The sequence below is a fragment of the Bos grunniens genome, chromosome 1 (assembly GCF_055505025.1).
Source record: "Bos grunniens cultivar Pamir isolate PY7600 chromosome 1, Bosgru_T2T1.0, whole genome shotgun sequence".
Classification (NCBI taxonomy): Eukaryota; Metazoa; Chordata; class Mammalia; order Artiodactyla; family Bovidae; genus Bos; species Bos grunniens.
This window is the reverse complement of record NC_141165.1, coordinates 91,876,088-91,900,661: the sequence shown is the minus strand read 5'-3', so window position 1 is coordinate 91,900,661 and position 24,574 is coordinate 91,876,088. Positions and strand designations below refer to the sequence as shown.

At 38.3% G+C, this 24,574-nt stretch overlaps 1 protein-coding gene across 9 annotated transcripts in view; it reads left to right on the top strand.

Moving 5' to 3' along the window:
• GTF2E1 (general transcription factor IIE subunit 1) overlaps window positions 1-24,574 on the top strand; it is a 56,141-nt gene that overhangs the window by 29,037 nt on the left and 2,530 nt on the right. For 5 of the 9 annotated variants that reach the window (XM_086404165.1, XM_086404145.1, XM_086404204.1 and 2 more), the window contains 3 exons: window positions 7,644-7,845; window positions 13,831-14,072; window positions 18,648-19,068. In XM_086404165.1, the coding sequence (XP_086260291.1) occupies window positions 7,644-7,845; window positions 13,831-14,072; window positions 18,648-19,068 (865 nt within the window). Of the gene's footprint in view, window positions 1-7,643; window positions 7,846-13,830; window positions 14,073-18,647; window positions 20,452-24,574 lie in introns of those variants that run through there. The other 4 variants (XM_086404194.1, XM_086404175.1, XM_086404184.1 and 1 more) reach the window with 1 other exon arrangement.

The following is a 24,574-nucleotide window of genomic DNA, read 5'->3' as shown; positions in this document are numbered from 1 at the left end:
GCTGGCATATTGAGTGCAGCACTTTCACAGCATCATCTTTCAGGATTTGGAATAGCTCAACTGGAATTCCATCACCTCCACTAGCTTTGTTCATAGTGATGCTTTCTAAGGCCCACTTGACTTCACATTCCAGGATGTCTGGCTCTAGGTCAGTGATCACACCATCATGATTATCTGGGTCGTGAAGATCTTTTTTGTACAGTTCTTCTGTGTATTCTTGCCACCTGGAATCAAGATTGCCTGGAGAAATATCAATAACCTCAGATATGCAGATGACACCACCCTTATGGCAGAAAGTGGAGAGGAACTAAAAAGCCTTTTGATGAAAGTGAAACTGGAGAGTGAAAAAGTTGGCTTAAAGCTCAATATTCAGAAAATGAAGATCATGGCATCCGGTCCCATCACTTCATGGGAAATAGATGGGGAAAGAGTGGAAACAGTGTCAGACTTTATTTTTTTGGGAGCTCCAAAATCATTGTAGATGGTGATTGCAGCCATGAAATTAAAAGACACTTACTCTTTGGAAGGAAAGTTATGACCAACCTAGACAGCATATTCAAAAGCAGAGACATTGCTTTGCCAACAAAGGTCCATCTAGTCAAGGCTATGGTTTTTCCTGTGGTCATGTATGGATGTGAGGGTTGGACTGTGAAGAAGGCTGAGCGCTGAAGAATTGATGCTTTTGAACTGTGGTGTTGGAAAAGACTTGGGAGTCCCTTGGACTGCAAGGAGATCCAACCAGTCCATTCTGAAGGAGATCAGCCCTGGGATTTCTTTGGAAGGAATGATGCTAAAGCTGAAACTCCAGTACTTTGGCCACCTCATGTGAAGAGTTGACTCGTTGGAAAAGACTCTGATGCTGGGAGGGATTGGGGGCAAGAGGAGAAGGGGACGACAGAGGATGAGATAGCTGGATGGCATCACTGACTCGATGGACGTGAGTCTGAGTGAACTCCGGGAGTTGGTGATAGACAGGGAGGCCTGGCGTGCTGCGATTCATGGGGTCGCAATGAGTCGGACATGACTGAGCGACTGAACTGAATAGTCCAGTTGCAATTAATATGTTTGGCAGATCTTTGACAGTGAACTCTAGCATTCGCCAATGACTTACTCATTGTGTGTTTGTGTGAAGAAGGGAAAAACACAATCCAAGTAATGTCTAATTATTTGGGGATTTGACTCATAACGTCCTCATCCCTTTTCCTCAATTATGATAAATTTTCAAAGCATTGTCTTCTTGTTAAACTAAGGAGGATAAACAATTTTTTTCACTTTGGTTTTACTTGTACTTAATCATTGTTCCTTTGATTAAATACTTGCATAATTAAAATGAGTCCCATGTATGTTAATGAGTAAACAGTTAAGTCGAAGACCTTGGCCAGCATAATAGACCTCATTTAAATTTTCTTTTTCTGTGTTTAGCAAAGGAAAGTGTTAAGTTTGAATTTTGTTGAACATGACTTTTTTTTTTCCTTTTGTTCCCAGTCCTTTTTCTCCCCTCCTCCCATGCCCCAGATTCATTTTGGTTGTTACATTTATTATTTTGGGAGAAAGTTAAAATTGTATAAAACTCTTTCACTCTCCCTCTTCTTTTCTTCTCATCCCAACAAGTAGGTCTCCATTTATTTTCTCATTTTGGAGTAATAACTTACCTTCAGTAGAAAAGTCCTGAGTCATAGAATTGGGACTTTCACATACTACTGAATGGACAACCCTAAATTATAATTTTGAAATATCTGTTTTTAAAAAATCTTTTTCTATTTTCAATACCTGTTAATTATCTACATCTGGATATATTTTAATCATGCTGCCAATCCCAGCACATTAAAACTCAGCAGAGTAAATGCCAGGCATGTGATACACATTTAATGTTTGTTAAATACATTTTTTTTTGTTACAAATCTTCTCCCCTGCTCCATATTTTTAAAAATTGGAGCCTTTCCTACACATGGGAAAAGTTTGCTAAATTGTGGCTGGCAGGGATGATAGATTAGGAAAGGGATGTGTAATTCAGAGTGGTACAGTGAATTTAGGCTTTTGAGTCAGAAAGATTTGTATTTGAATCTAGGCTTTGTGATTTTCGTTTTTAAGCTCTGACTTGATAAAGGTTAACTCCTCTGAGTCTTTGTTCCCGCATATGTTAGATTTGAATAATACTGTTGCACAGATTGACTGTGATGAATACATGGGATTATTTGTAAAGTAGCTTTCTTAGATTTGTGTGTGTGTGTGTGTGTGTGTAGTTTATGGGTGTGTATGATCAAACATAAGTGTTTTTGAACTCATCTTTTCCTCCTCATCTCATCATTTGTCAAACTTGGCCTAAAGAATCTTTGTAGCCTTCATTTTCTCTCTGCTGGCACATTCTTTGATCTAGATTGCATGTTCTCCCTTATGTGCCTTTTTGGTCCTGTTTGAGGTGAGTGAAAGATGGTAAAGAAACTGAGGCAGCCTGGAGCAGTTAGAGAAGACCCTAAGATAGGGTCTTCCCAGGTGGTGCTAGTGGTAAGGAACCTGCCTCCCAGTGAAGGAGATGTAAAAGATCCATGTTTGATCCCTGGATTGGAAAGATCCCCTGGGGAGGGCATGGCAACCTACTCCAGTATTCTTCCCTGGAGAATCCCATGGACAGAGGAACCTAGTGGACTACAGTCCATGGGGTTGCAGAGTCGGACACAACCGAAGCGTCTTAGCATGCACACACCCTAAGATAGCATATAAACTAAAACCTCTCTAACCAAGGTCTCTATTTAGCTTTTGTTAACGAAATATAAAGCTTCCCTGGTGGCTCAGATAGTAAAGTATTTGCCTGCAGTGTGGGAGAACCGGATTAGATCCCTGGATTGGGAAGATCCCCTGGAGAAGGAAATGGCAACCCACTCTAGTACCCTTGCCTGGAAAATCCCATGGATGGAGTAGCTTGGTAGGCTACAGTTCATGAGGTTGCAAAGAGTCGGACATGACTGAGCGACTTCACTTTTCACTTTTACTTTGACTTTACGAAATATAAAAGTTAGCTTTCAATTCTTGTTGACCTTGAAAATTGGCACCATACCATTTTCTCCTTGAAACACCATTCTATCCCTCTGATTGTACCAAATTCTCTCTCTCAAGGATTTCTCTTTCCTTGGGTTTATACCTTGACTGTTTGTGCTTCTCACTCTCCTTAATCTCTGGATACTCTGATTTACTTTATGACTTCAGTTACCATCTATATGTTGTTGATTGTCACATCAAAATTTCTAATCTTAAATTGCACTGTTGGGCTCTCAGAAGTTATAATGCTGCTGCCACTAAGTCGCTTCAGTCGTGTCTGACTCTGTGCGACCCCATACATGGAAGCCCACCAGGCTCCCCTGTTCCTGGGATTCTCCAGGCAAGAACACTGGAGTGGGTTGCCATTTCCTTCTCCAATGCATGAAAGTGAAAAGTGAAAGTGAAGTTGCTTAGTTGTGTCTGACTCTTAGTGACCCCACGGACTGCAGCCCACCAGGCTCCTCCGTCCATGGGATTTTCCAGGCAAGAGTACTGGAGTGGGGTGCCATTGCCTTCTCCGAGAAGTTATAAGTTGACTTCTAATAAATCCATTTTGAAGGGCAGTGGATTCAGATATCAAAAGCAACTTGTTATCTTTCTCCCACAAAGGAAAACAAACTTGTTCTTCCTCTTTGTTTTGGTAAATAGTATCCTTGTTCAGTTAAGTCAGATCTTTGGGTTGATGTCCATTAGTCAAAGACCATCAGATATATGCTCACAGTAAACAAAATCGGGTTTGTTGATGTTTTCTGCAGCAAGAAAGCCACACACCATAGGGAGCCATGTGGTGACTCAGCATGACTTTGCTAAACAAACTTAGAGAATATGGGCTTTTGTTAGATAATTTTGGGGAGGATTCAGGTAATTGGAGATTTGCTGTGGCTTAGGTACTGTCAAGAAGGGAGGCTAAGGGACTTCCCTGGTGGTTCAGAGGTTGGGACTTTGCCTTCCAATGCTGGGGGTGTGGGTTCAGGCCCTGGCTGGGGATCTGGGATCCCACATGCCTTGTGGCTAAAAAACCAAGGCATAAAATAGAAACAATATTTAACAAATTCAATACAGGCTTTAAAAAAAGATAAGAAGTGAGACTAATTCTTTAATTGGATATCTTAATAAATCTTATCCCAGAAATGAGATGACCAGGCTGAGGCTAAAACTATAATTGGTAAAGAAGCAGCAGTCACTTGTGTTAGCTAGAATTTTTTTTTTTTGGTGGTTGTGCAGACCTTAGTTTTATCTGTATTCAGACAGACTCAGATTGACTTGGTTTTGCCTCACTTCCATCGTGGACTCAGAGAACCTTTTATCTGATGTTGGTGATCTGTGGATTCCATTTGTCAGAAAAGCGCCACAGCCTAACATATGAGTGCTGGGCTACTTCTTAGCTATGAGAGGCTGTTTTCTCTTTTTTACTTATTTGGAATAGATGTAGACGATGAGATAGCATATGGATAGCAGGAAGATGGATTAAGAGTATTTAAACAGGGTTTATGAGCAAAGAATTTACATGTGATTGGATATTTTATGTGTGAGAGGCAGTAGAGAAACTTATTCTGCTTGAAATATATCAGTAGAGCCTAGTGTTAATGTTGAAGCAGAGATGTCTAGATTGTTTATTCTTTACTAGGGGAAGTGGGGTTGAGGGTGGGGTTATATATCAATCATATATTAAGGTTTTTAAAATGAAATGTTTAGGTATTTACTGTGTGCCAGACACTTGAGTGCTTGTGTGATCTCTCTTAATCTCTTGGGTTGATTGGGTTAGAAAGAAAGGATGGCTATCCCTGGCATTTGAGAGTCAGAACCAAACTGGAGGTCTGAGTCAGGCCAGTGGTATTAAGTAATGTTTAAGAGTATGAGTTTCATCATAATAGGTTGGATTTGAATCTTGCCATCACCTCCCAATTAGTAGTGATAAGATTTTTCACAAGTTTCCTAACCCCTTAGAATCTCTGTATTGTACAGATTTAAATGAGCACTAATAATAATACCATCTTCAGATGATTGGCCATACTTGGCACTTAGTAAATACTGGGTATACAGTAGCTCCTGTTACTGCATTTCTCTTGTTGGCTGTGTGCCTTTGGACAAATCATAAAACTCACATCCTCAGTTCTGACATCTTTTTACAGGGTTGGTATAGGGATCAAAAAGTGTACATGGAAGTAGTTTAGAAAGAAAGGACTTATATACAATAAAATAGATGTTAATGTATATTGTCTCTCAAGTGTTTGAATTTACTTGCCAAGTAAAGGACTGTGATTGGGTTTTGATGTTTCTGGATCAAGTTATATAGGATCTTGAATGTTAGGATGAGAGATTTCACTTTGATGCTGTGGACTTTAGAGGTTCAGCTATCAGACAGACTTCAGAGCAGGAGGATGAGATAAAGAAAACAGTGGCCTAGGAACTTGGAATTGGAAAGACAGAGCCTAAAGGTTCAAAGACCAGATCTAGGAAGCTAAATTTCAGGCTAAGTAGATAATGGTGCCCCAGATAGGTGAAATGATAGTAGAAGTGAAAAATCTGAGGTATTTCTAAAGAATTACAATTTAATTACAAGTTGAAGTTATAATTTAGCTGAAGTTGAAGCTATAGAAATAAAAACAACACAAGCTTCTTAAACTTTAATTTTGAAAATGGATTGGTCTCATCTATTCAGTTGAGCTATTTCAAATCCTAAAAGATGATGCTGTGAAAGTGCTGCACTCAATATGCCAGCAAATTTGGAAAACTCAGCAGTGGCCACAGGACTGGAAAAAGTCAGTTTTCATTCCAATCCCAAAGAAAGGCAATGCCAAAGAATGCTCAAACTATAGCACAATTGCAGTCATCTCACACGCTAGTAAAGTAATGCTCAAAATTCTCCAAGCCAGGCTTCAGCAATATGTGAACCATGAACTTCCAGATTTTCAAGCTGGATTTAGAAAAGGCAGAGAGAAACCAGAGATCAAATTGCCAGCATCTGTTGGATCATGGAAAAAGCAAGAGAGTTCCAGAAAAACATCTATTTCTGCTTTATTGACTATGCCAAAGCCTTGGACTGTGTGGATCACAATAAACTGTGGAAATTCTGAAAAAGATGGGAATACCAGACCACCTGACCTGCCTCTTGAGAAATCTGTATGCAGGTCAGGAAACAACAGTTAGAACTGGACATGGAACAACAGACTGGTTCCAAATAGGAAAAGGAGTACGTCAAGGCTGTATATTGTCACCCTGCTTATTTAACTTATATGCAGAGTGCATCATGAGAAACGCTGGTCTGGAAGAAGCACAAGCTCTAATCAAGATTGCCTGGAGAAATATCAATAACCTCAAATATGCAGATGGCACTACCCTTATGGCAGAAAGTGAAGAAGAACTAAAGAGCCTCTTGATGAAAGTGGAAGTGGAGAGTGAAAAAGTGGGCTTAATGCTCAACATTCAGAAAACGAAGATCATGGCATCCAGTTCCATCACTTCATGGCAAATAGATGGGGAAACAATGGAAACAGTGTCAGACTTTATTTTTGGGAGCTCCAAAATCACTGCAGATGGTGACTGCAGCCATGAAATTAAAAGATGCTTACTCCTTAGAAGGAAAGTTATGACCAACCTAGACAGCATGTTCAAAAGCAGAGACATTGCTTTGCCAACAAAGATCTGTCTAGTCAAGGCTATGGTTTTTCCAGTAGTCATGTATGGATGTGAGAGTTGGACTGTGAAGAAGGCTGAGCACTGAAGAATTGATGCTTTTGAACTGTGGTGTTGGAGAAGACTCATGAGAGTCCCTTGGACTGCAAGGAGATCCAACCAGTCCATTCTAAAGGAGATCAGTCCTGGGTGTTCATTGGAAGGACTGATGTTGAAGCTGAAGCTCCAATACTTTGTCCACCTGATACAAAGAGCTGACTCATTTGAAAAGATCCTGATGCTGGGAAAGACTGAAGGCTGGAGGAGAAGGGGACTACAGCACATGAGATGGTTGGATGGCATCACCTACTCAATGGACATGAGTTTGGGCAAACTCCGGGACTTGGTGATGGGCAGGGAGGCCTGGCCTGCTGCAATCCATGGGTTTGCAAAGAGTCAGACACAACTGAGCGACTGAACTGAACTGATTTAGATGAAGAAGTAAGTTTGAAGAAATAGCCTTACGGCAATGTACAGAATTACTGGAGACTTTCGGTTTTAGGTATTTATTTGGCTTTCCCCATAATGTAGACTCAAGTGTATACAGTGCAAAAAGAAAAGTGTTGATATCAGGGGACAGGTCTCAGTGGAGCTGTAAAGAATTTGATTTTAAGTTAAAATAAGTATAAATGTGTTAGAAATGTTATGATTAAAATCTGTTTGCTCTGCTGTAGTTAGGGGTGAAATTACTTGAAATGCCTCAAAAAAATGATAGATGAATAGATATATGATAAACCAACAATAGAAAAATGTTAATTTTAAAATCTCAGTGGTGGGCACAGAGATGTTCATTGTAAAATTCTTTAATCTTTTGAATATTTTTCAAAGTTTTAATAATAAAAGATTGGAGGAAGAATGGAGATATATACTGTTTGCTAAAGACTAGTCTTAAGAATTTGTGTGCCCTGACTTAAGACTTGTTTTCTCTGTAGGAACTTTCCGCTGTACCTTTTGCCAGACAGAGGTAGAAGAAGATGAATCAGCAATGCCCAAAAAAGATGCACGCACACTTTTGGCAAGGTTTAATGAACAAATTGAGCCCATTTATGCCTTGCTTCGAGAGACAGAGGATGTAAACTTGGCCTATGAAATACTTGAACCAGAACCTACAGAAATTCCAGCCCTGAAACAGAGGTGAGTATAGGCTCTGTACTCTTACCAAGAATACCTTTAAGCTCGCCGTTTTTTTAACCGCCTGTACTTTGGAGAACAGGATTAGGTAAGTAATTTACTAGGAGACTAAAAACTATAAGATTATGTGGATTCTAAGCTCTGCCACACTTGTTGTATTAACTTGTGCCTTTGATGAAATTTGTTTGTACTGAATGCAGAACAGTGTGGGCCTTAGGCAAAAATCTTTAAATAGGTTTGATTTTAAGTACTCAATCAGCTTGGGCCTGCTGCAACTTTGCTAATTGTTGGTTAGTCCCAGATTGGTTCTGCCTCTTGGGAATATCTGAATTTTTTTTTTTTTTTCCTAATCAAGTTCTGAAGCCTGAAGTTCTTTAAGAAATACATCAATCACTTTTTAAATTCGTTTTTGAACCATTCTAACCACACTTTTGTTGCCTTCCTTAGCTTTCAGTGGAACTTTCTTGAGAGTGAAGTGTAAGTGGGTGTTACCTATGGGTTAATACTTCTTTCTATGGCTCTCTGTTTTTATCAGTGTATCCTAATGTTTGAATTGTGGAGGCAGCCTTCATTTTGTCATGCCATAAAAAGCAGTTTATCTTCTTTGAAAAGCATAAATAAGAATTGAGATCAGGGAGTGCTCTCCTATTCTACCCTTTTTCTTTCATCTTTCCAGTTTCAAGCTGATGGCTTAAAGTTTATACCCATCTACTCCCTTCCATAGAACCCAATAGTCCAAATTGTAACTGTATAGATTTTGGGAGCACTCTTAGTATTTTATGTTCTCTGGTACAGATGTTGCTGAAAAGCCAGTTCTGGGCAGTTCTGAGCAAACTGAATTTCATTTTGGTGGTTAAAAACAATCTAATTATATAGAAGGTTTTGTATCTATACAAATCAATGTGAATTTTCTTTCCTAGCATATGTGTCAGTTAGAATGCCTCTATCTGTAATAATAGAACACCAACTAGAAGTAGCTTGAACAGTAAGAAAAACATTCTAGCATGACCAAAAGTCCTTAGGTAGCACAGCTCAGAATTAATCTCACAGCTCAATTACATCTTCAAGGATCTAGATTTGTTCCATATTTACTCTGCTGAACTCAGCCTGTTGGTTGTCCTCTTGGGACCACCAGGGGAGCTAGCTAAGATGGCCATGTCTTTCTAGGTATCACATATAGATGAAAATGTTCAAGTGCATAAAATGGGACCATCCCTTCCTTGTGTCCTGTTTTAAGATGGAAGAAAGCTTTCTCAGAGGGCCACCTTCATCCTGCTGTATCCACCAATGTCGCACTGGCCAGGATTGCGTATTTGCTTATTTCTAAACCAGCGTCCCACAAAGAAAATGAGATCACATGACTGGTGCTTAGACTGGTTAAGGTTTACCTCCTAAGACTAAGTAAGGTCCCAGAGTCCTTTGAAGCAAATAGCCATCAGTACTTGAATAAAATCGATAAATAAAGAAGAGGAGCCATAATTGATAGGCAGCCAGTATCATACACATTACAGATAGCTGAAAATTTTTCTTACTGGTTGTTGGTCTCTTATCAAGAATTTATTTGTTATATCTTTTTCTGTGCATTTAAATAATACTGCAACCCTGTCAGAATAGCCTGTGAGGGAAATTTGTTTTACAAAAATACATACATTTTAAGCTTATGGGTTATTTCATATTGAAGTGTGCTTTAGACATTTTCTCTGATTGCTTTCTGTACAGTGTATAATATTAATACTATTTGTGAATTATACTTGTGTTTCCTCCTCTAAATGTAGTTTATCTTCTTGTTTATTAAGATCCTTCCCCACTGTAGAATATTCATTCACCACCACCATTGGCATTCAACCTCTATTGTTCCACACTTACCACAGTCCACCTCCCATTCCAGGACCTTTACTTAGGTATCCCTCAGTCCATGCTGGAGATAAGTCTGAGCAACGTGAGAGGCCCAACAGCAGCTCAGTATATCAGAATACCTGCTTCTCATTAGGAGTGATGGAAATACTAATCAAAAAAGAGGCTACTCAACAGCTTGGTCAATAAGAAGAAAGAGGGAAATGAAGGCAGGCAAGAAAGATAGAATGGGGTACTTGACTTCCAGCCAGAATAAAATACGATTGCTTCTACATAGTTAGGAACAAGACTGTTAAGAGCTAGGTTAGAAGCTGTTACTCTGGCTAAGGTGGCCTCACCAGCATTTGACAAGCTCCACTGCTTGTATCCAGCATCCTGGAAGTGGTGTTTATTTAGGTTTTCTGTACTATAGGCTTTGTTTCAGAGTACAGCAGTTTTGAAGTAGCCACCCTTCCCCAGCACAAGAAAAGGAAAACATCAATAGAGTGGTGTGGGAGTACCCAGACAATAGTAATGCATTATTTTGTTTAAAAAATTGGTGGCATGATTGTTTGGCTCCTGTAACCAATTAATTCTAGTTAATCCCTAGAACAGGAACCAGAGGCTGCCTCTGCAAAACTGTCAGTAGATTTAACCCAAGAACTGATGAACAGTTCCAGCCTTTCAGCAAGTCGACCCACTGGTGATATTTAAAGTTTTCCTATCCTTCCTAAATGGAATTCCTTGCCAGTAACCTCTCCTTTTCCATCATCTCTTATTTAACACTCACCTTAAAAATCTTTAAAAATTTAGTTTTGAAATAATATTCTTCGCTCACCCCTGAGTAAGTGGTGAGTAAGAGTTATATCTTTTAAACATTCTACAATTGTTTAAGTAATGTAAAAGGATTCAAAACTAAATTGTCACCTTGGTCATCTTTAAGTGAAATGTGTACTTTCTGTCCATAGGAGAAATTTAAGCATGCAGAAGAAGTAAATTCTGATATCTCTCACCTGGATTTCCTTTAGTGTCACATTTGCTGATGATTTGACTGTATATTTGGTGAAAATATAAATAAAATCTGTGTAGTCAATTATCCATGTTTAAAAATATCCTTTAAAAAATTCTCCCAAATTTAATAATTTGTTTAACTTGTGGCCAAATCTTTCCTGCCTCAAACCAAAATAAAACCAATCTTGAGTTTCTGTAATGGAGTAATGAAAACAAAAGACTTTTTAAAAGTAGTCTTATATTCACATTTATTTGAATTGTCCTATCCAAAGTACTGAACACTTACTAACCTTCAGAAGATAGTCTTCAGAGTTAATGCTAAGGATACAGCATAGATGACAACTATGTGTTCAAGATAATATGGAGAAATAGTAGCTTCAGAAAGATTGAGTGGATCATTTAAGATTCTGAGTGAAGGAGCAAAAGGACAGGATGGAGTTGGCCAAGTCAGAACTAGGGAAACATTGAGTGGGTGGAGAGAGACAGAAAAGGCATCTGGCCCACTCAGGGAGACGCGTGTGGGCTCAGACAGGCATATAGGACAGGCTCAGCACAACAAGGTAAGAATATTAGCTGAAGATGGAAAAGACATTGAAAGGAGTTAAGGAGACAACTGGGTGAGAGAGGAGAGACTCAGAATGTAGAGTAAGCACAGAAACATGAAAACACAAATCAGGCTAAGAGAGAAGGGAAGACTGAATGGTTAAGAGAGACCAGCGTTTAAAAAGACAACTTACACCAGACTAAGTAGAGTCATATTATACTGAAAGCAATAACACAACCTTTTAGAAGACAACACGGAAGAGAGAAAAGGAATGAAGAAGAACAGATATGGATTAAATTGAGATCAACATTGTAAATAATGCAAAAAGTAACATTAGAATGAATTCAGAAAGGAATAAAAGCTAGAAGGAAACCAGTTATTTGCAACTGTAACATAAGACTTTAAACTATAGCAAGACAGGTAGATGGATTGGGTACAGAGAGATGCCTCGTAGGCCTAAACTCAGAGTGGATGAGGAGATAACTAATAAGTCTGTGGGAAAGAATGATGTACAAAGCAGCCCTGGTACAGCTAAGGGCAGTAGTTAGAAGGCATGGATTAAGTGACAAGATCAGCATGGTTCGTACAGCTAGAGAGGGTACATTTTTTTTTTTTTTCTTTTGAGGGAAAAAATGGCAGTGAGTCTGTAGATATCCAGAGGCAAGGAGGTATGAGATGAAACCAAGATTACCTCCAGAGAAACATAGTGTTCTCAGGAAGAGATGTAATGAGCCAATCAGATACACGGACCACAGTATATATCAGTTGCTCAGTCGTGTCCAGCTCTTTGCAACCCCCATATATATCAGACAAGTCTTAATTAAACATGAGACAAAAAAGTTAAGTAGATGTAAGTGGGCCAAGGAAGAAATGAGGAGCAATGGAGTAAGCAGACATGCAGTAGGATCAAAGACAAGGAAAAATAGTGAGTGGCTTCTGAGAGAAGTGGTACAGAACTTAAAGACAAATGAAGTATTGCTTAGGCTCAGAATGAGAAAGGGTGCTGCACAGGAGACAGTTCAGGATCCATGGGAAAATTTTAGGGAAAAAATTTCAAAATAAAACAAAAACCCAAAACAAAACACATGTTATATTTTTAAAAGCATCTTTTCAGCTGAATGCAGAAGAATTCAAAGTAGTTCTATGGGCTTTTCCCTGTCTTTCGTTAGAGAAATATGGAGCAAGGGAATCAGTAGACATGGAAAAGAACACAGCAAAAGATATGGAGAAAGATATAGGGGAGGTACTAAGTAAGCAGGTAGTTCATGAAACATGAGATAATTTATGGAATAAAACAGAGTTGTCTAAACAGAAAGGGAGGGAGAGTCATGCATAGATGTTGATACAGAAAGCATCAGTAGCAGGCAAAGAAAGATAAGGTGTGAGCTTAGACACAGAAAACCAGGTATATTCACAAGAGTATGCAGCAGATTGAAAGTAAAACAAGCAGAAGGAGCAGCAGAAAGACTAAAACTTAACAGAGGTGAGAAAACATTAAGTGACTAGAGAAAAATAAGGAGTGATCTGGCCTGAAGCATGGGTCTTCCCTGATGGCTCAGTGGTGAAGAATCTGCCTGCCAATGCAGGAGACACAGGTTCGATCCCTGGTCTGGAAAGATCCCACATGCCACGGAGCAGCTGAGCCCGTGGGCCACAGCTGTTGAACCTGCACGCCGTAACTACTGAGCCCACATGCTGCAACTATTGAAGCCCTCAAGCCCTGAAGCCTGTGCTTCGCGACAGGATAAACCACTGCAATGAGAAGCCCTTGCACTGCAGTGAAGAGTAGTCCTTGCTCGCTGCGACCAGAGAAAAGCCCATGCAGCAGTGAAGACCCACCACAGCCAAAAATAAATAAATTATTTTTTAAAAAATCATGGCTAGTAGAGGTAAAAAGCTAAACAAAATAGACTCAGAAATAGATTGTTTGCCATGGAGTAGAAATAATGGTTGGAGCTGGATATGGAGAGTCAGTGTAGGTGCAGAGATGGAAAGTTACAACTTGACAGAAAAGAGGCTAATCTCTCCATGAAGATTTGCCTTATTTGGTGAGTTGCAGAAGAACATTGATTCTGAGTTGAAGTCTGGCTTTGTAGAATACTTTTTTAGTTTCTCAGCACACGAAAGACAGGGAAAAGCCCATAGAACTACTTTGAATTCTTCTGGATTCAGCTGAAAAGATGCTTTTAAAAATATCATGTGTTTTGTTTTGGGTTTTTGTTTTGAAACAAAATTCTCATCAAAGATTTTATTGGCATAGAGTTTTGCCAGACTAGTGTCTTTAAGTGGTCTATGTCACTATATCTTTATCTCCTCACACTAAGTATATTTATTGAAACATGTTAATCTATCCAACCTCAAGCATTTGTACACACCAAAGGATTCAGAGTTTAAGGAACTTAAATATAAATATGATGTGTTCTTCTAACCAATGTAAACTTCACCCAGAGGTATAAGAGCAAATTCTCAGAATTATTAAAGCATGTGTGCATGATTATATTTATATGTAATACTTCAGTAACCACTTCCCCAGCTGCCCTTCTTTTCTTGCACTAAGACTTCAAGTTTTCTTTCTTTCCTCCTCTGATCTTTTTATGTAGCAAGGACCGTGCAGCAACTGCTGCTGGAGCTGCTGGCCTGGCAGGTGGGCACCACCGGGAAGCGTGGACCACCAAGGGTCCCTCCTATGAGGATTTATACACTCAGAATGTTGTCATTAACATGGATGACCAAGAAGATCTTCATCGAGCCTCACTGGAGGGGAAATCTGCCAAAGAGAGACCTATTTGGTTAAGAGAGAGCACTGTCCAAGGAGCATATAATTCTGAAGAGATGAAAGAAGGTAAGAATAGAGGTTAGTAAGATGAATATGTCTTGAGTTCAGTAGAAAATAAACTTGACTTGGTAAGAAATTTTGCCTGGGCAATTCTTAGTTTTATTGAAAACCATCCCCCATCTGTTTTATAAAACAGTTGCCTTATAGCAGAAAGTAAATTGAGCAATAAGCAGTAAAACCAACCAGTATTCTTGTATTATCCTTCAACTTAGTTGAAATAACAGACAACTTTTTAAATCTCTGTTTTTAGATTTTAGAAATTGTCATTGTTTTGTCTTAATTTCTTGCAAAAGTGCTCTTGTATGCAAAGTGGCCAGATTCATCTCTTCTTTAATCTTCTGTTGCCTTTTTACATGCATTTTTATTTCTTTGAATTGGGAACCTTAACTATACACTAGCCCAAACTTTTTATGTTGCCTCCTCATAAGTAAAAAGGAGTTGTGCTGCTTGAAATACGTAAAAAGATATCACATGAATAAAGAACAAGTATCTCACCATCCAAGAAGATTGACAGAACTTTATACCAGAAGGTTTTAGAAATCTCTGTAAGCCCTGAAGTGTTAACAGTTGCATAATAATCAGGAGTTTGAGAGCTGCACCATTTTACTTTATAAATTTTAGTCTCAAATTACTGGATTTAGAGACTTTGGATGATGATGGTTTAGGAGTAGGTAGGAAATGAGAGGCTAAAACTGGATAAATGTTACTCAGAAACTGGGAAACAGATGAAATAGGGAATCATCAGTAACTAAAAACCACTTGTTTACTTTTTTCCTAAGTGCTTTCTCCTTCATAATTAGCATTTCTTTTACTAAGAAATGTATGCTAAGAATTGTAAAAGTAGTGTGGAGTTGGGTAGTGATGGTAAAGCAGGTAATACCTCTAGTGTGATTCTCTTTAGTTTTTTAATTGCAACTGGAAAAAAATTTTCCTTGGTAGTTATACTTCAGTCTCCCTTCTTCCCTTTGATTACCTTGGCTGTGATGTTTAGTTATTTTGATGCAAGTTATTTTAGATTACATCGTAGTTAGTCTGTCAACTATTTAATGGTTTGTTTTCCCCAGCTTGGCGTCTTGCCTATTCTTGAAGCAACAAACTTTTTTTTCTGTGAACTTAGTAACAAAATCGAAGGAAATAAAACTATTATTAGCCAGTGTTACATACAATTAGGCTCATAAGTTTAACATTCCATGTTTATAATTCCTAGAATGGTGGAATTTAAATCATAAGGACTTTAAATAAGTCATCTAGCCTTGGTTCCCTCTTGTGAATATTTCCTTCTGTGTATAAAATAGTATATGCTGTTAGGTCTAAATTTGCTCTCATTAGGTTTTATGATAGTTGAATAGACTCTATCCAGTGAACTGTAAAGTGAGTCTTATTTGTCCTACACTTTATTTTCCTCAGAGTTCAATTTACTTTAATATCTTTAATAATTTCATAGACTTCAATCATGTCCTCATTACTTTAGTGATAATTCTGATTCTTTTTTACTCTCCTTACAAATCATTCTCTTCCCCCAAGTCATCTCCACCTACATTTTTTGTCTTATTTTAATTGTCTTTTTCTGGACTATCTCCAATTGTAATATACTTTACTTGAGACCTAGTAACCAGAACAATACATATTATTTATGAATGATTTTATTATTAATTATTTGAGTTTTATTTCAAATATCCTTCAGGTTTTACATGACTCTTTATTGCTTTGGTTCTGGAAGCATATTAAGACAACTTGAGAATTATTTGCAGGAATTTTTTTCAGATCCTCTCCTTCCCTTTTTGTGGTAGCTTAGATCAGGTTGTTTAGTATATTTTAGATTATTTTTTGCTAGGCAGATTTTCTTATACTATGCTAGTACTAACATAGATCTAGGGACTTCCCTAGTGGCCCGGGGTTAAGACTATGCAATCCCAGTGCAGGGGGCATGGGTTCGATCCCTGATTAGGGAACCAAGATCCCTCTTGCTGCACAGCAGAGCCAAAAAAAATTTTTTTAACTAAAAAAAAATCCCTGAAACTCAGCAGGTTTGAAAAACAAACTAGATCTAACACTCTTATGCCCACTTATTCAACCTTCAGCTCTTCCTATATTTTTTTGGTGTTAGTTTGGGCTTTAAGTACCCAGAATTGCTTAGCCCATCAGTGAACTTGACAGTTTCCCAGTACACATCTTTTTTGTAATTTATAACTCTGTTAAATAAGACAGTTCCTAGAACTAGTTTTTCTGCTTTACCATTTAGAGATTTCATTTATCCTTATATTTTGTCTTCTGTCTATAACAAGACAATTCCTTTTTTGCCTAAGTCTCTCAGGAACCTTGTCAGAAATCTTTTAGACATGACTTCATTTAGTTTTGACTTGCATACATTACTTGTCCTTTTTTCCCCTTGAAACACTACATTGGCAATAAGGACCCTAAGGAGGAGGTTCAGCTTCCGGCGCCATTTTTAAATAAACCGTGAAGTGTGATTTCAGTTCTCACGTCTACATCCATGTTATCAAAAACTTGTTATCTCTGATCTAAACTTTTTAAGTTCTCAATTCCTATTTCCTTTTCTCTTTCCTATATGTCTCATCTTAGGAGTTCTATCTAAACATTGTAAAAATGTCCAAGATTACAACTAATTCATTCTCATATGTTAGTGAGAAGATGCTTTCACTTTTTCCGTGGCCAGGATTGGGCATGGCAACCAACCCACCCCAGTATGCTTGCCTGGAGAATCCCACAAATAGAGGAGCCTAGTGGGTTACACTCCATAGGGTTTCACAGAGTCGGCCACAAGGAGTGAAGCAACTTAGCCCACACGGGTCTTCTCTTGATAATGATAATAGATAACACTAATCTAAGTACCAGACCTTTGCAAATATTCACTTAATCACCCTGGTAATCCAGTGAGATAAATACTATTTTCCACCCTTTTTGTACATCAGAAAACTGAAGCAGAAAAAGATGAAGTAGCTTGGCCAAAATAACACATCCAATAAATGTTAGTCAGGATTTAAATAAAGGAGTCAGGTTTCAATCAACATTTTAATTTCTTTTGTGTGTTTTAAATGGCATTATATTTGGTATTATTTTCAGAATACAGGATGCAAATGTTTTTCTTAAATTCTTCATTTGTAACGTGTACACAAAATGATAGGAAGTGTGTGATGTGTGTTTTCCTTTCTGATACTAGATTCCTAGATAGAGTCCAAAGTACACTTAATTTGCTTCAGGAAAATAAGCTGCCATTTATTTACTCATTCATCAAATATTTATTCAGTACCTAACAAGCAGTAGTCACTATTCTGGGTGCATGGGATATATCACTGCGTAAAAAAGGTAAGTATCTGTTGTGGAGAACTGACATTTGTGGAAAGTAGGTCACAGAGACATTAGGCATGAAGTACTATGTTAGAAAATAAATGCTATATGGAAAAAATAGAGCATTAAGAATATAGAGGTAGGGGTGAATTGAAAGAATGTAAAATTTGAGTAAAGACATGAAAGATGCAAGAGAGTATAGGTACCTAGAGGAAAAATATCCCAGGCAAAGGAAATGGGCAGTGGAGAGGGCCTGAGGTAGGAATGTGTGTGTGGTGTGCACGGGGAACACTATGGAGGCCACTGTGACTGGAGCAGAACGAGCAAGGGGTAAGAGAAGGGATAAGTAGTGGGGCAGGAGGAATTCAGATGATGTGGGACTTTATAGGTTATCGTAAGACCTTTGGCTTTTGCCCCAGGCAGGATGAGGAACTTTATTTTGATGTCCTGTTATGCCAGCTACAAACTTGGTCCTTCACAGACATTACTTCATGTTCTTAACCAGAGCCCTAGAAGCCAAATACTTTTATCATCCTGTCTTATAGAAAAAGGTACCGAAGTTTAGAGACTAAATAACTTGCCCAAAGTGTTACAGCTTGCATGTTGGATGAACCAGGGTTCAGATCCAAGCTATATGTCTGTTAAAACCCATGTGCAGGGACTTCCCTGATGGTCCAGTGGTTAAGAATCCACCTTGCAATGTAGGGAACATGCATTTGATCCCTGGTTGGGAAACTAAGATCCCACATGCCACAGGGCAACTAACCCTGTGTGCCCAGTAAAGATCCCATTGTGCCCCAACTAAGAACCAATGCAGCCCAATCAGTAAGTAGATATTAAAAAACAAAACAAATCAAAACAGACCCAGGTACAGTTGACCTTTGAACACAGGGATTAATCTGAGTATAACTTACATTCATAATTCCTCCATGTCCATGGATTCAACCAACCATGGATCATATATTATTGTAGTATTTACTATTAGAAAAAATATAAAAATAAAAATAAATCCATGTGTAAGTGGGCCTGCACAGTTCAAACCCACATTGTTCAAGGGTCAGCTATACTTAAAGGTTTATGTTACTTAAGCTCTAGTTTGTGAGAAACATTTTGAATATCTTTTGGACAGTAGCTCAAAAAAATGGAACCAGCGAAGTCTGTGTTATCCTATATTATCCTATATTTAAATATATTAAGCTTTTATATTTTATTAGCTGTAAAGGAGTCCCTTTTTTATTTAAGAATATTGACTTTTTGGTTTTCTCTTTCCAGGCGGCATAGATATAGACTCATTTCAGGAGCATGAAGAAGGCCATGCAGGGCCAGATGATAATGAGGAGGTCATGCGAGCATTGCTCATTCACGAGAAGAAGACCCCGTCTGCCCCTGCAGGTTCAGTGGGGGCGGCTGCTCCCGTGACCGCTGCCAACGGCAGTGACTCTGAGAGTGAGACCAGCGAGTCAGATGATGACTCTCCACCCCGTGTGGCCACTGTGGCTGCACATCATGGAGAAGAGGATGAGGAAGACGATGAATTTGAGGAAGTAGCAGATGACCCTGTTGTCATGGTGGCTGGCCGTCCATTCTCCTATAGTGAAGTGAGCCAGAAGCCAGAGCTGGTGGCCCAAATGACACCAGAGGAAAAGGAAGCATACATAGCAATGGGACAACGCATGTTTGAGGACCTCTTTGAGTGAGCTTTCCCTACCTTTTCCTCCTTTCTCTAATGCTCATTTCAAAAAGAGATTTCTTACCTTTGAAGAAATGTGTTTAATGGCTTTCTGCCCCTCTTGATGTAAAGCAACTGTTAATCTTGTGCAAACAATAATGGGAGAGAAAGTTTGATTATTTTATGCCAGAAACTTCCCCACAAGGTAGGTTAGCTATAAGCATTCCCTTACCTATTACTACAGTATTAATATTTTACTGTGTTCCCTTATCTAATCATTTTCCTTTCCTTTTTAAGACACATTTTTCTCCCTTCTGAAATGAGTGTGACGAGTCTATAAGGTAAATTCTTCCGGTCTGCCTGTAAGAAGCCCATTATGATAGGTTACAGTACTTCACTGATCACATCCTTTTTATCTGTTCTGACCAAGCATTCCTAACAGCCCCTGATATTGCTGCCAACCAAGCAGCTTCACAACAGGCAAGTCATTGATGTAGGAAAAAAAAATCTTAAAGCTTCACATTGCCTCACGGTTGAAGATGAAGTCATTTTGTAAGGCTCGAGATGAGAGTATGTGTGGAAGGAGGATGATTATTCCTGTATCTCATGACTAATATCTAAACCAAAATTGGTGTCTTTAGAACTGACTTGACTGACAGATGTTACTGTTTTGCTTACTGCCTTGTGGTTTGTATATTGGATAATAGAAAACAGAAAGTGTGTTTGGAAAATCCTTAGGAATAAATTAGAGGAAAAAATGTGGGCTTAGGATAAGGAGTCCATGTAAAGTATTGAAGAATCGAGAGCATTGGAAACAGTACCCTTACAATTATCTGAATTTGTGCTGATTTAGAAAGCTGAGACTGGTACCCTTCTTTTTCAGTTCTTCCACAGTGCTATAAATTGTTAAAGAGGTCATCGCAGCAGAAATCAGCATATAACAATTGATTGCTCCTTTGTTTTTTTCTCTCAACCTTTTTGAAGCCTTCTTTTTCTCTTTTGATTCTTGTCAAGCATGGTAATTTAGAGTGCATCCAGTATATTGTTGAGCATTGTAACCTCAAGGAAAATAGTTTATTTTTGGTTCTGATATGTAGCATGGTATTATTCCCAAAGGCAGAACTTTAAAGAACTTTCATACAAGGGTCTACAGTTGTATTTTTTGTAATATTTTCCCTTGCATTGTCATTTTTAGGTATTTATCATTTTCTAGTACATGTGTAAAGTTAAGACAGATTTTAGAGCATCTGAGCCTTGTGTGAAGTAATGTTTCATTAACCTGGGTTGTATTAATGACTAAATATTGACAATAAATCAAGTTTGTACTGACTTATTAAATTTGTTAATTTCTAGCTCTGTAACATCTTGGAGCATAATTAAAATGAATACTTTTCCCAATGAAGAAAAGTGTTTCAGAAGTTTTTCTCTGATTGGCATTGTTTCACATAGTAGATGCAATTGTATGTGATCTAAACTTTTTTCTGGCCGTAAGTTGCCTGAAGAATGACTTTAGGTATGTACCTTGTGCAAATAGGGCTATTCAACTTTAAACGTTGTTTTCTAAACATTGATAGTTTAGAAAGAAGTTCAGTAGTAATCAGATGTTAAGTTTTGAAATGTAGTTCTAGGTGAACTGTCAGCTCTTCGTTTCAGCGAATACTCATTTCTTGCTGTTTTTTTCTTGATCTCACTTGCATGTTCTTTTTCCTAAAGCTACTGTTCTGTTTTTCTTATCTGTTATCTATTCTTTCATCTCCCTCTTGGAGTCAGTGTTATAATCTATGACTGTGCTGAAATTGTTCAGTTTTTTTTTTAATGTCATTTCTTATTTTCTTTATTTCTCAATTTCTTTGGCTGCTCTTTGGCTGTTCAACCCATGTTTTCCTTGAAACATTTTTTGTTTGGTATCCTAGCCATTACATTGGCCAGGTTTCTTCTTACTTCAGGAAGCCTCCATGCTTCCGTGGCTTCTTTACCTTGCCTCTGCACCATCTGTACTGACTCACAGTAACCATGGACACAAGTCTGTGTGGCAGATTTTCACTGAAGTCTTGATTATAGTAGTAGGGATGGTCAGTGGGAGGGATTCAGCATTGAATAGTCAAGGATTATGATACACACCTTGTTCTTAAAGAGTGTCTTTGCCATTCTCACAGGTTTCATCCCAAGTAGAGTGCTGTAATATTTCAGCTTTCTTTTTCCTTCTCATCATCACCTTTTTCTTTCCAAAGGCCTTGGAAAGTTATAAATGTATTAGAAAAAAATAACTTAGTTCTTTATTTTATTCCTGTTCCAAGTATGACCTTGAAAGATCCTATCATATCCAAAGTGGTCTATCAGAATGTTTCCCTAACTAAGAAACCATTTTTCCACCCACTTTTTCCCCCTTCCCCCACTTTGCCACTTTTTTTTCCTCTCACTGCACTAAATAACTATTCCTCATACACTTGACCAAAGTCAGGTGATGAGTAAACAACTTTGCCCTAGGTAATCGATCCACAGCTTTGTATCTGCTGGAAGATTGCTTCCAATCTATCTACCCTTGTAGTTGAAGCCTTTTTCTCATTTAGATACAACTTTTTTTCCAGAACACCTTAAGGAGCATTAACTTTAAATGATTAAAAGAAAATATCCAATTTGGCATAGCCTGGAAGTCAGGAGACTAGGTTCTAGTCCCAGTTAACTAGACACTTGCAGTGTGACTCTATTACCTGATGTCATCTTCCTGGGCTAGTTTCTCAGTTGTCAATAATGAGAGGATTATGGTAGGATCACCAATATTCCTTTCTGCTCTAATATTTTGTGAAGTGGTAGCTAATGTGTTTTAAAGTGAGGCTGAATTATAATAACAAGACAACAAGAAGAAGTCTTTTGATGTGCTACAGCAATTCAAGCCAGTTGAAGGATATTTTAATGGAAGGGCTGGTGTAGATAGCAGCTTTAGGATTTAGAATGTAGAAAACCAGAGCATAAGCAATTACTAACTCGGTTTTTGTCTTCTGGTCCGGCCAAGGTAGTTCATTTCTGACCTCAATAACTGAGAAAGAAATAATTGAATATTTCATAACTCTTTTTGGTGTCATTTTGAGATAATTAGGCAGTGAATGGGAATGAGTTTGGGAAGAGCAGTTCCTCTTCTTTCTACCAGTTGGCTGTTTGGCTAGATTCCCAGCCATTACTACAGTAGAAAAACTTACACGTATAGTTTCTTGTTCTCCTTATTCCTGGGTTTAAAAAAAAAAAAAAGTAACTAGGAGATGACAATCAAAAAACAAATACGAAAATCTTTAGAATTTAGAAATTTGTATAATTCCATCTTCTATTTGTTAAGCATTTTGTTTCCATGAAAGCTGTTTCACATTGTTATCTCTAGGAGAGCTATGCTACTATCACTTAAAAATTTTTCTATTTTAAATCTCTTGGGGAAATGAGGAAGATTTTCAGAAAGGAACTAGAACTATGGCACTAAACTTACTGTCCTTTCTATTGGCTTTTTATATTATAAAAGCAAAATAAACTGTGAATAAGATAAGTACAGGTATTCTTGAAACATGTAAAGCCGAATGGGTTGAAATGGGAAATGCCTTGAAATTTTGCTTCTTCCTTTGAAGAGCTAAAAGGAATGAACTAATTCTAGTGGTCCTCAAGGAAAGAAACAAGCACCTTAACCTCTCTTCAGAAAGATCTTGCTGTCCTTCTGAGTACTAGAGGCTGCCATTCCTATTCCAGTTGCAAAGCAAATAGGTCTCTAACATGACCCAATTTCAGCAATCAACCCACATTTCCCATCACATGAAAGTACATTATCACTTACCTGATGTAAATAAGTCTGAGAAATTTATGTGGAAACAAAGGCTAGTGCCAGGTGCTAAAGTGCCTTTAATCACATGAAGGCATGTAGAATAGTTGTACAATTTGTTGTTGTTACATAAATATATTATTTAAAAATTCATCCAATAAGATATATATATATATCTCTCCATATCCTTTGTTGACAGTGTGTATCATCCCAGACCTTTTCTAGACCTTTAGAAACAACGTACTCACACTCATACCCACAAATACACTGCGATGCTTTTTAAGTGAATACAATCATGTACACATTGCCCATACATACATTGCTATTTGTTTTTAAAATATCTTGAAGATCTTTCTATATCTGTATATTTAAATCTGATTCATTTTTAAAATAAGGACTAGGTTGAATTGTATAATTATATGGTGGTTTGTATAACACTTCCCTTCTCGAATGGCATTTAGGTAGTGTCCAGTTTTTCACTATTAAAGTGCTATAATGAATTACCCTTATATATCCTTATTCTATATTTCTATAGGATAGAACCATAAAAGAGAAGTAGCAAATCAAAGGACATGTCCATCTTAAACTGATCAGTTCAGTCGGTCAGTCATGTCCAACTCTTTGTGACCCCATGAATTGCAGCACGCCAGGCCTCCGTGTCCATCACCAACTCCTGGAGTTTACCCAAACTCATGTCCATCAAGTCGGTGATGCCATCCAGCCATCTCATCCTCTGTTGTCCCCTTCTCCTCCTGCCCCCAATCCCTCCCAGCATCAGAGTCTTTTCCAATGAGTCAACTCTTCTCATGAGGTAGCCAAAGTACTGGAGTTTCAGCTTTAGCATCATTCCTTCCAATGAACACCCAGGACTGATCTCCTTTAGGATGGACTGGTTGGATCTCCTTGCAGTCCAAGGGACTCTTAAGAGTCTTCTCCAATACCACAGTTCAAAAGCATCAATTCTTCGGAACTCAGCCTTCTTCACAGTCCAACTCTCACATCCATACATGACTACTGGAAAAACCATAGCCTTGACTAGGACCTTTGTTGGCAAAGTAATGTCTCTGCTTTTGAATATGCTATCTAGGTTGGTCATAACTTTCCTTCCAAGGAGTAAGTGTCTTTTAATTTCATGGCTGCAATCACCATCTGCAGTGATTTTGGAGCCCCCCAAAATAAAGTCTGACACTGTTTCCATGAAGTGATGGGACCAGATGCCATGATCTTAGTTTTCTGAATGTTGAGCTTTAAACCAACTTTTTCACACTCTTTCACTTTCATCAAGAGGCTTTTTAGTTCCTCTTCACTTTCTGCCATAAGGGTGGTGTCATCCAAATCACTTTTCAAAAAAACTGTTGGAGAATTTTAAGCAGGGAAGCAATTTGTAGCATTGCCGTTGGGTTGGAATTGAAACCTGGAGATTATTAAGGTGATTTCAATAGTCTTAGTAATAGAGGGCTTCCCTCATAGCTCAGATAGTAAAGAATCTTCCTGCAATGCAAGAGACCCAGGTTCAATCCCTGGGTCCGGAAGATCCCCTGGAGAAGGGAATGGCAACCCACTCTAGTATTCTTGCCTGGAGAATTCCATGGACAGAGGAGCCTGGCAGGCTACAGTCCATGGGGTCACAAAGAGTCATGACTAAGTGACTAAAACACACACACACACACACACACACAAGTCTGTGGGGATGGAAAGAGGGAACAGGTTTAAGAAACTTTGGAGAGGTGG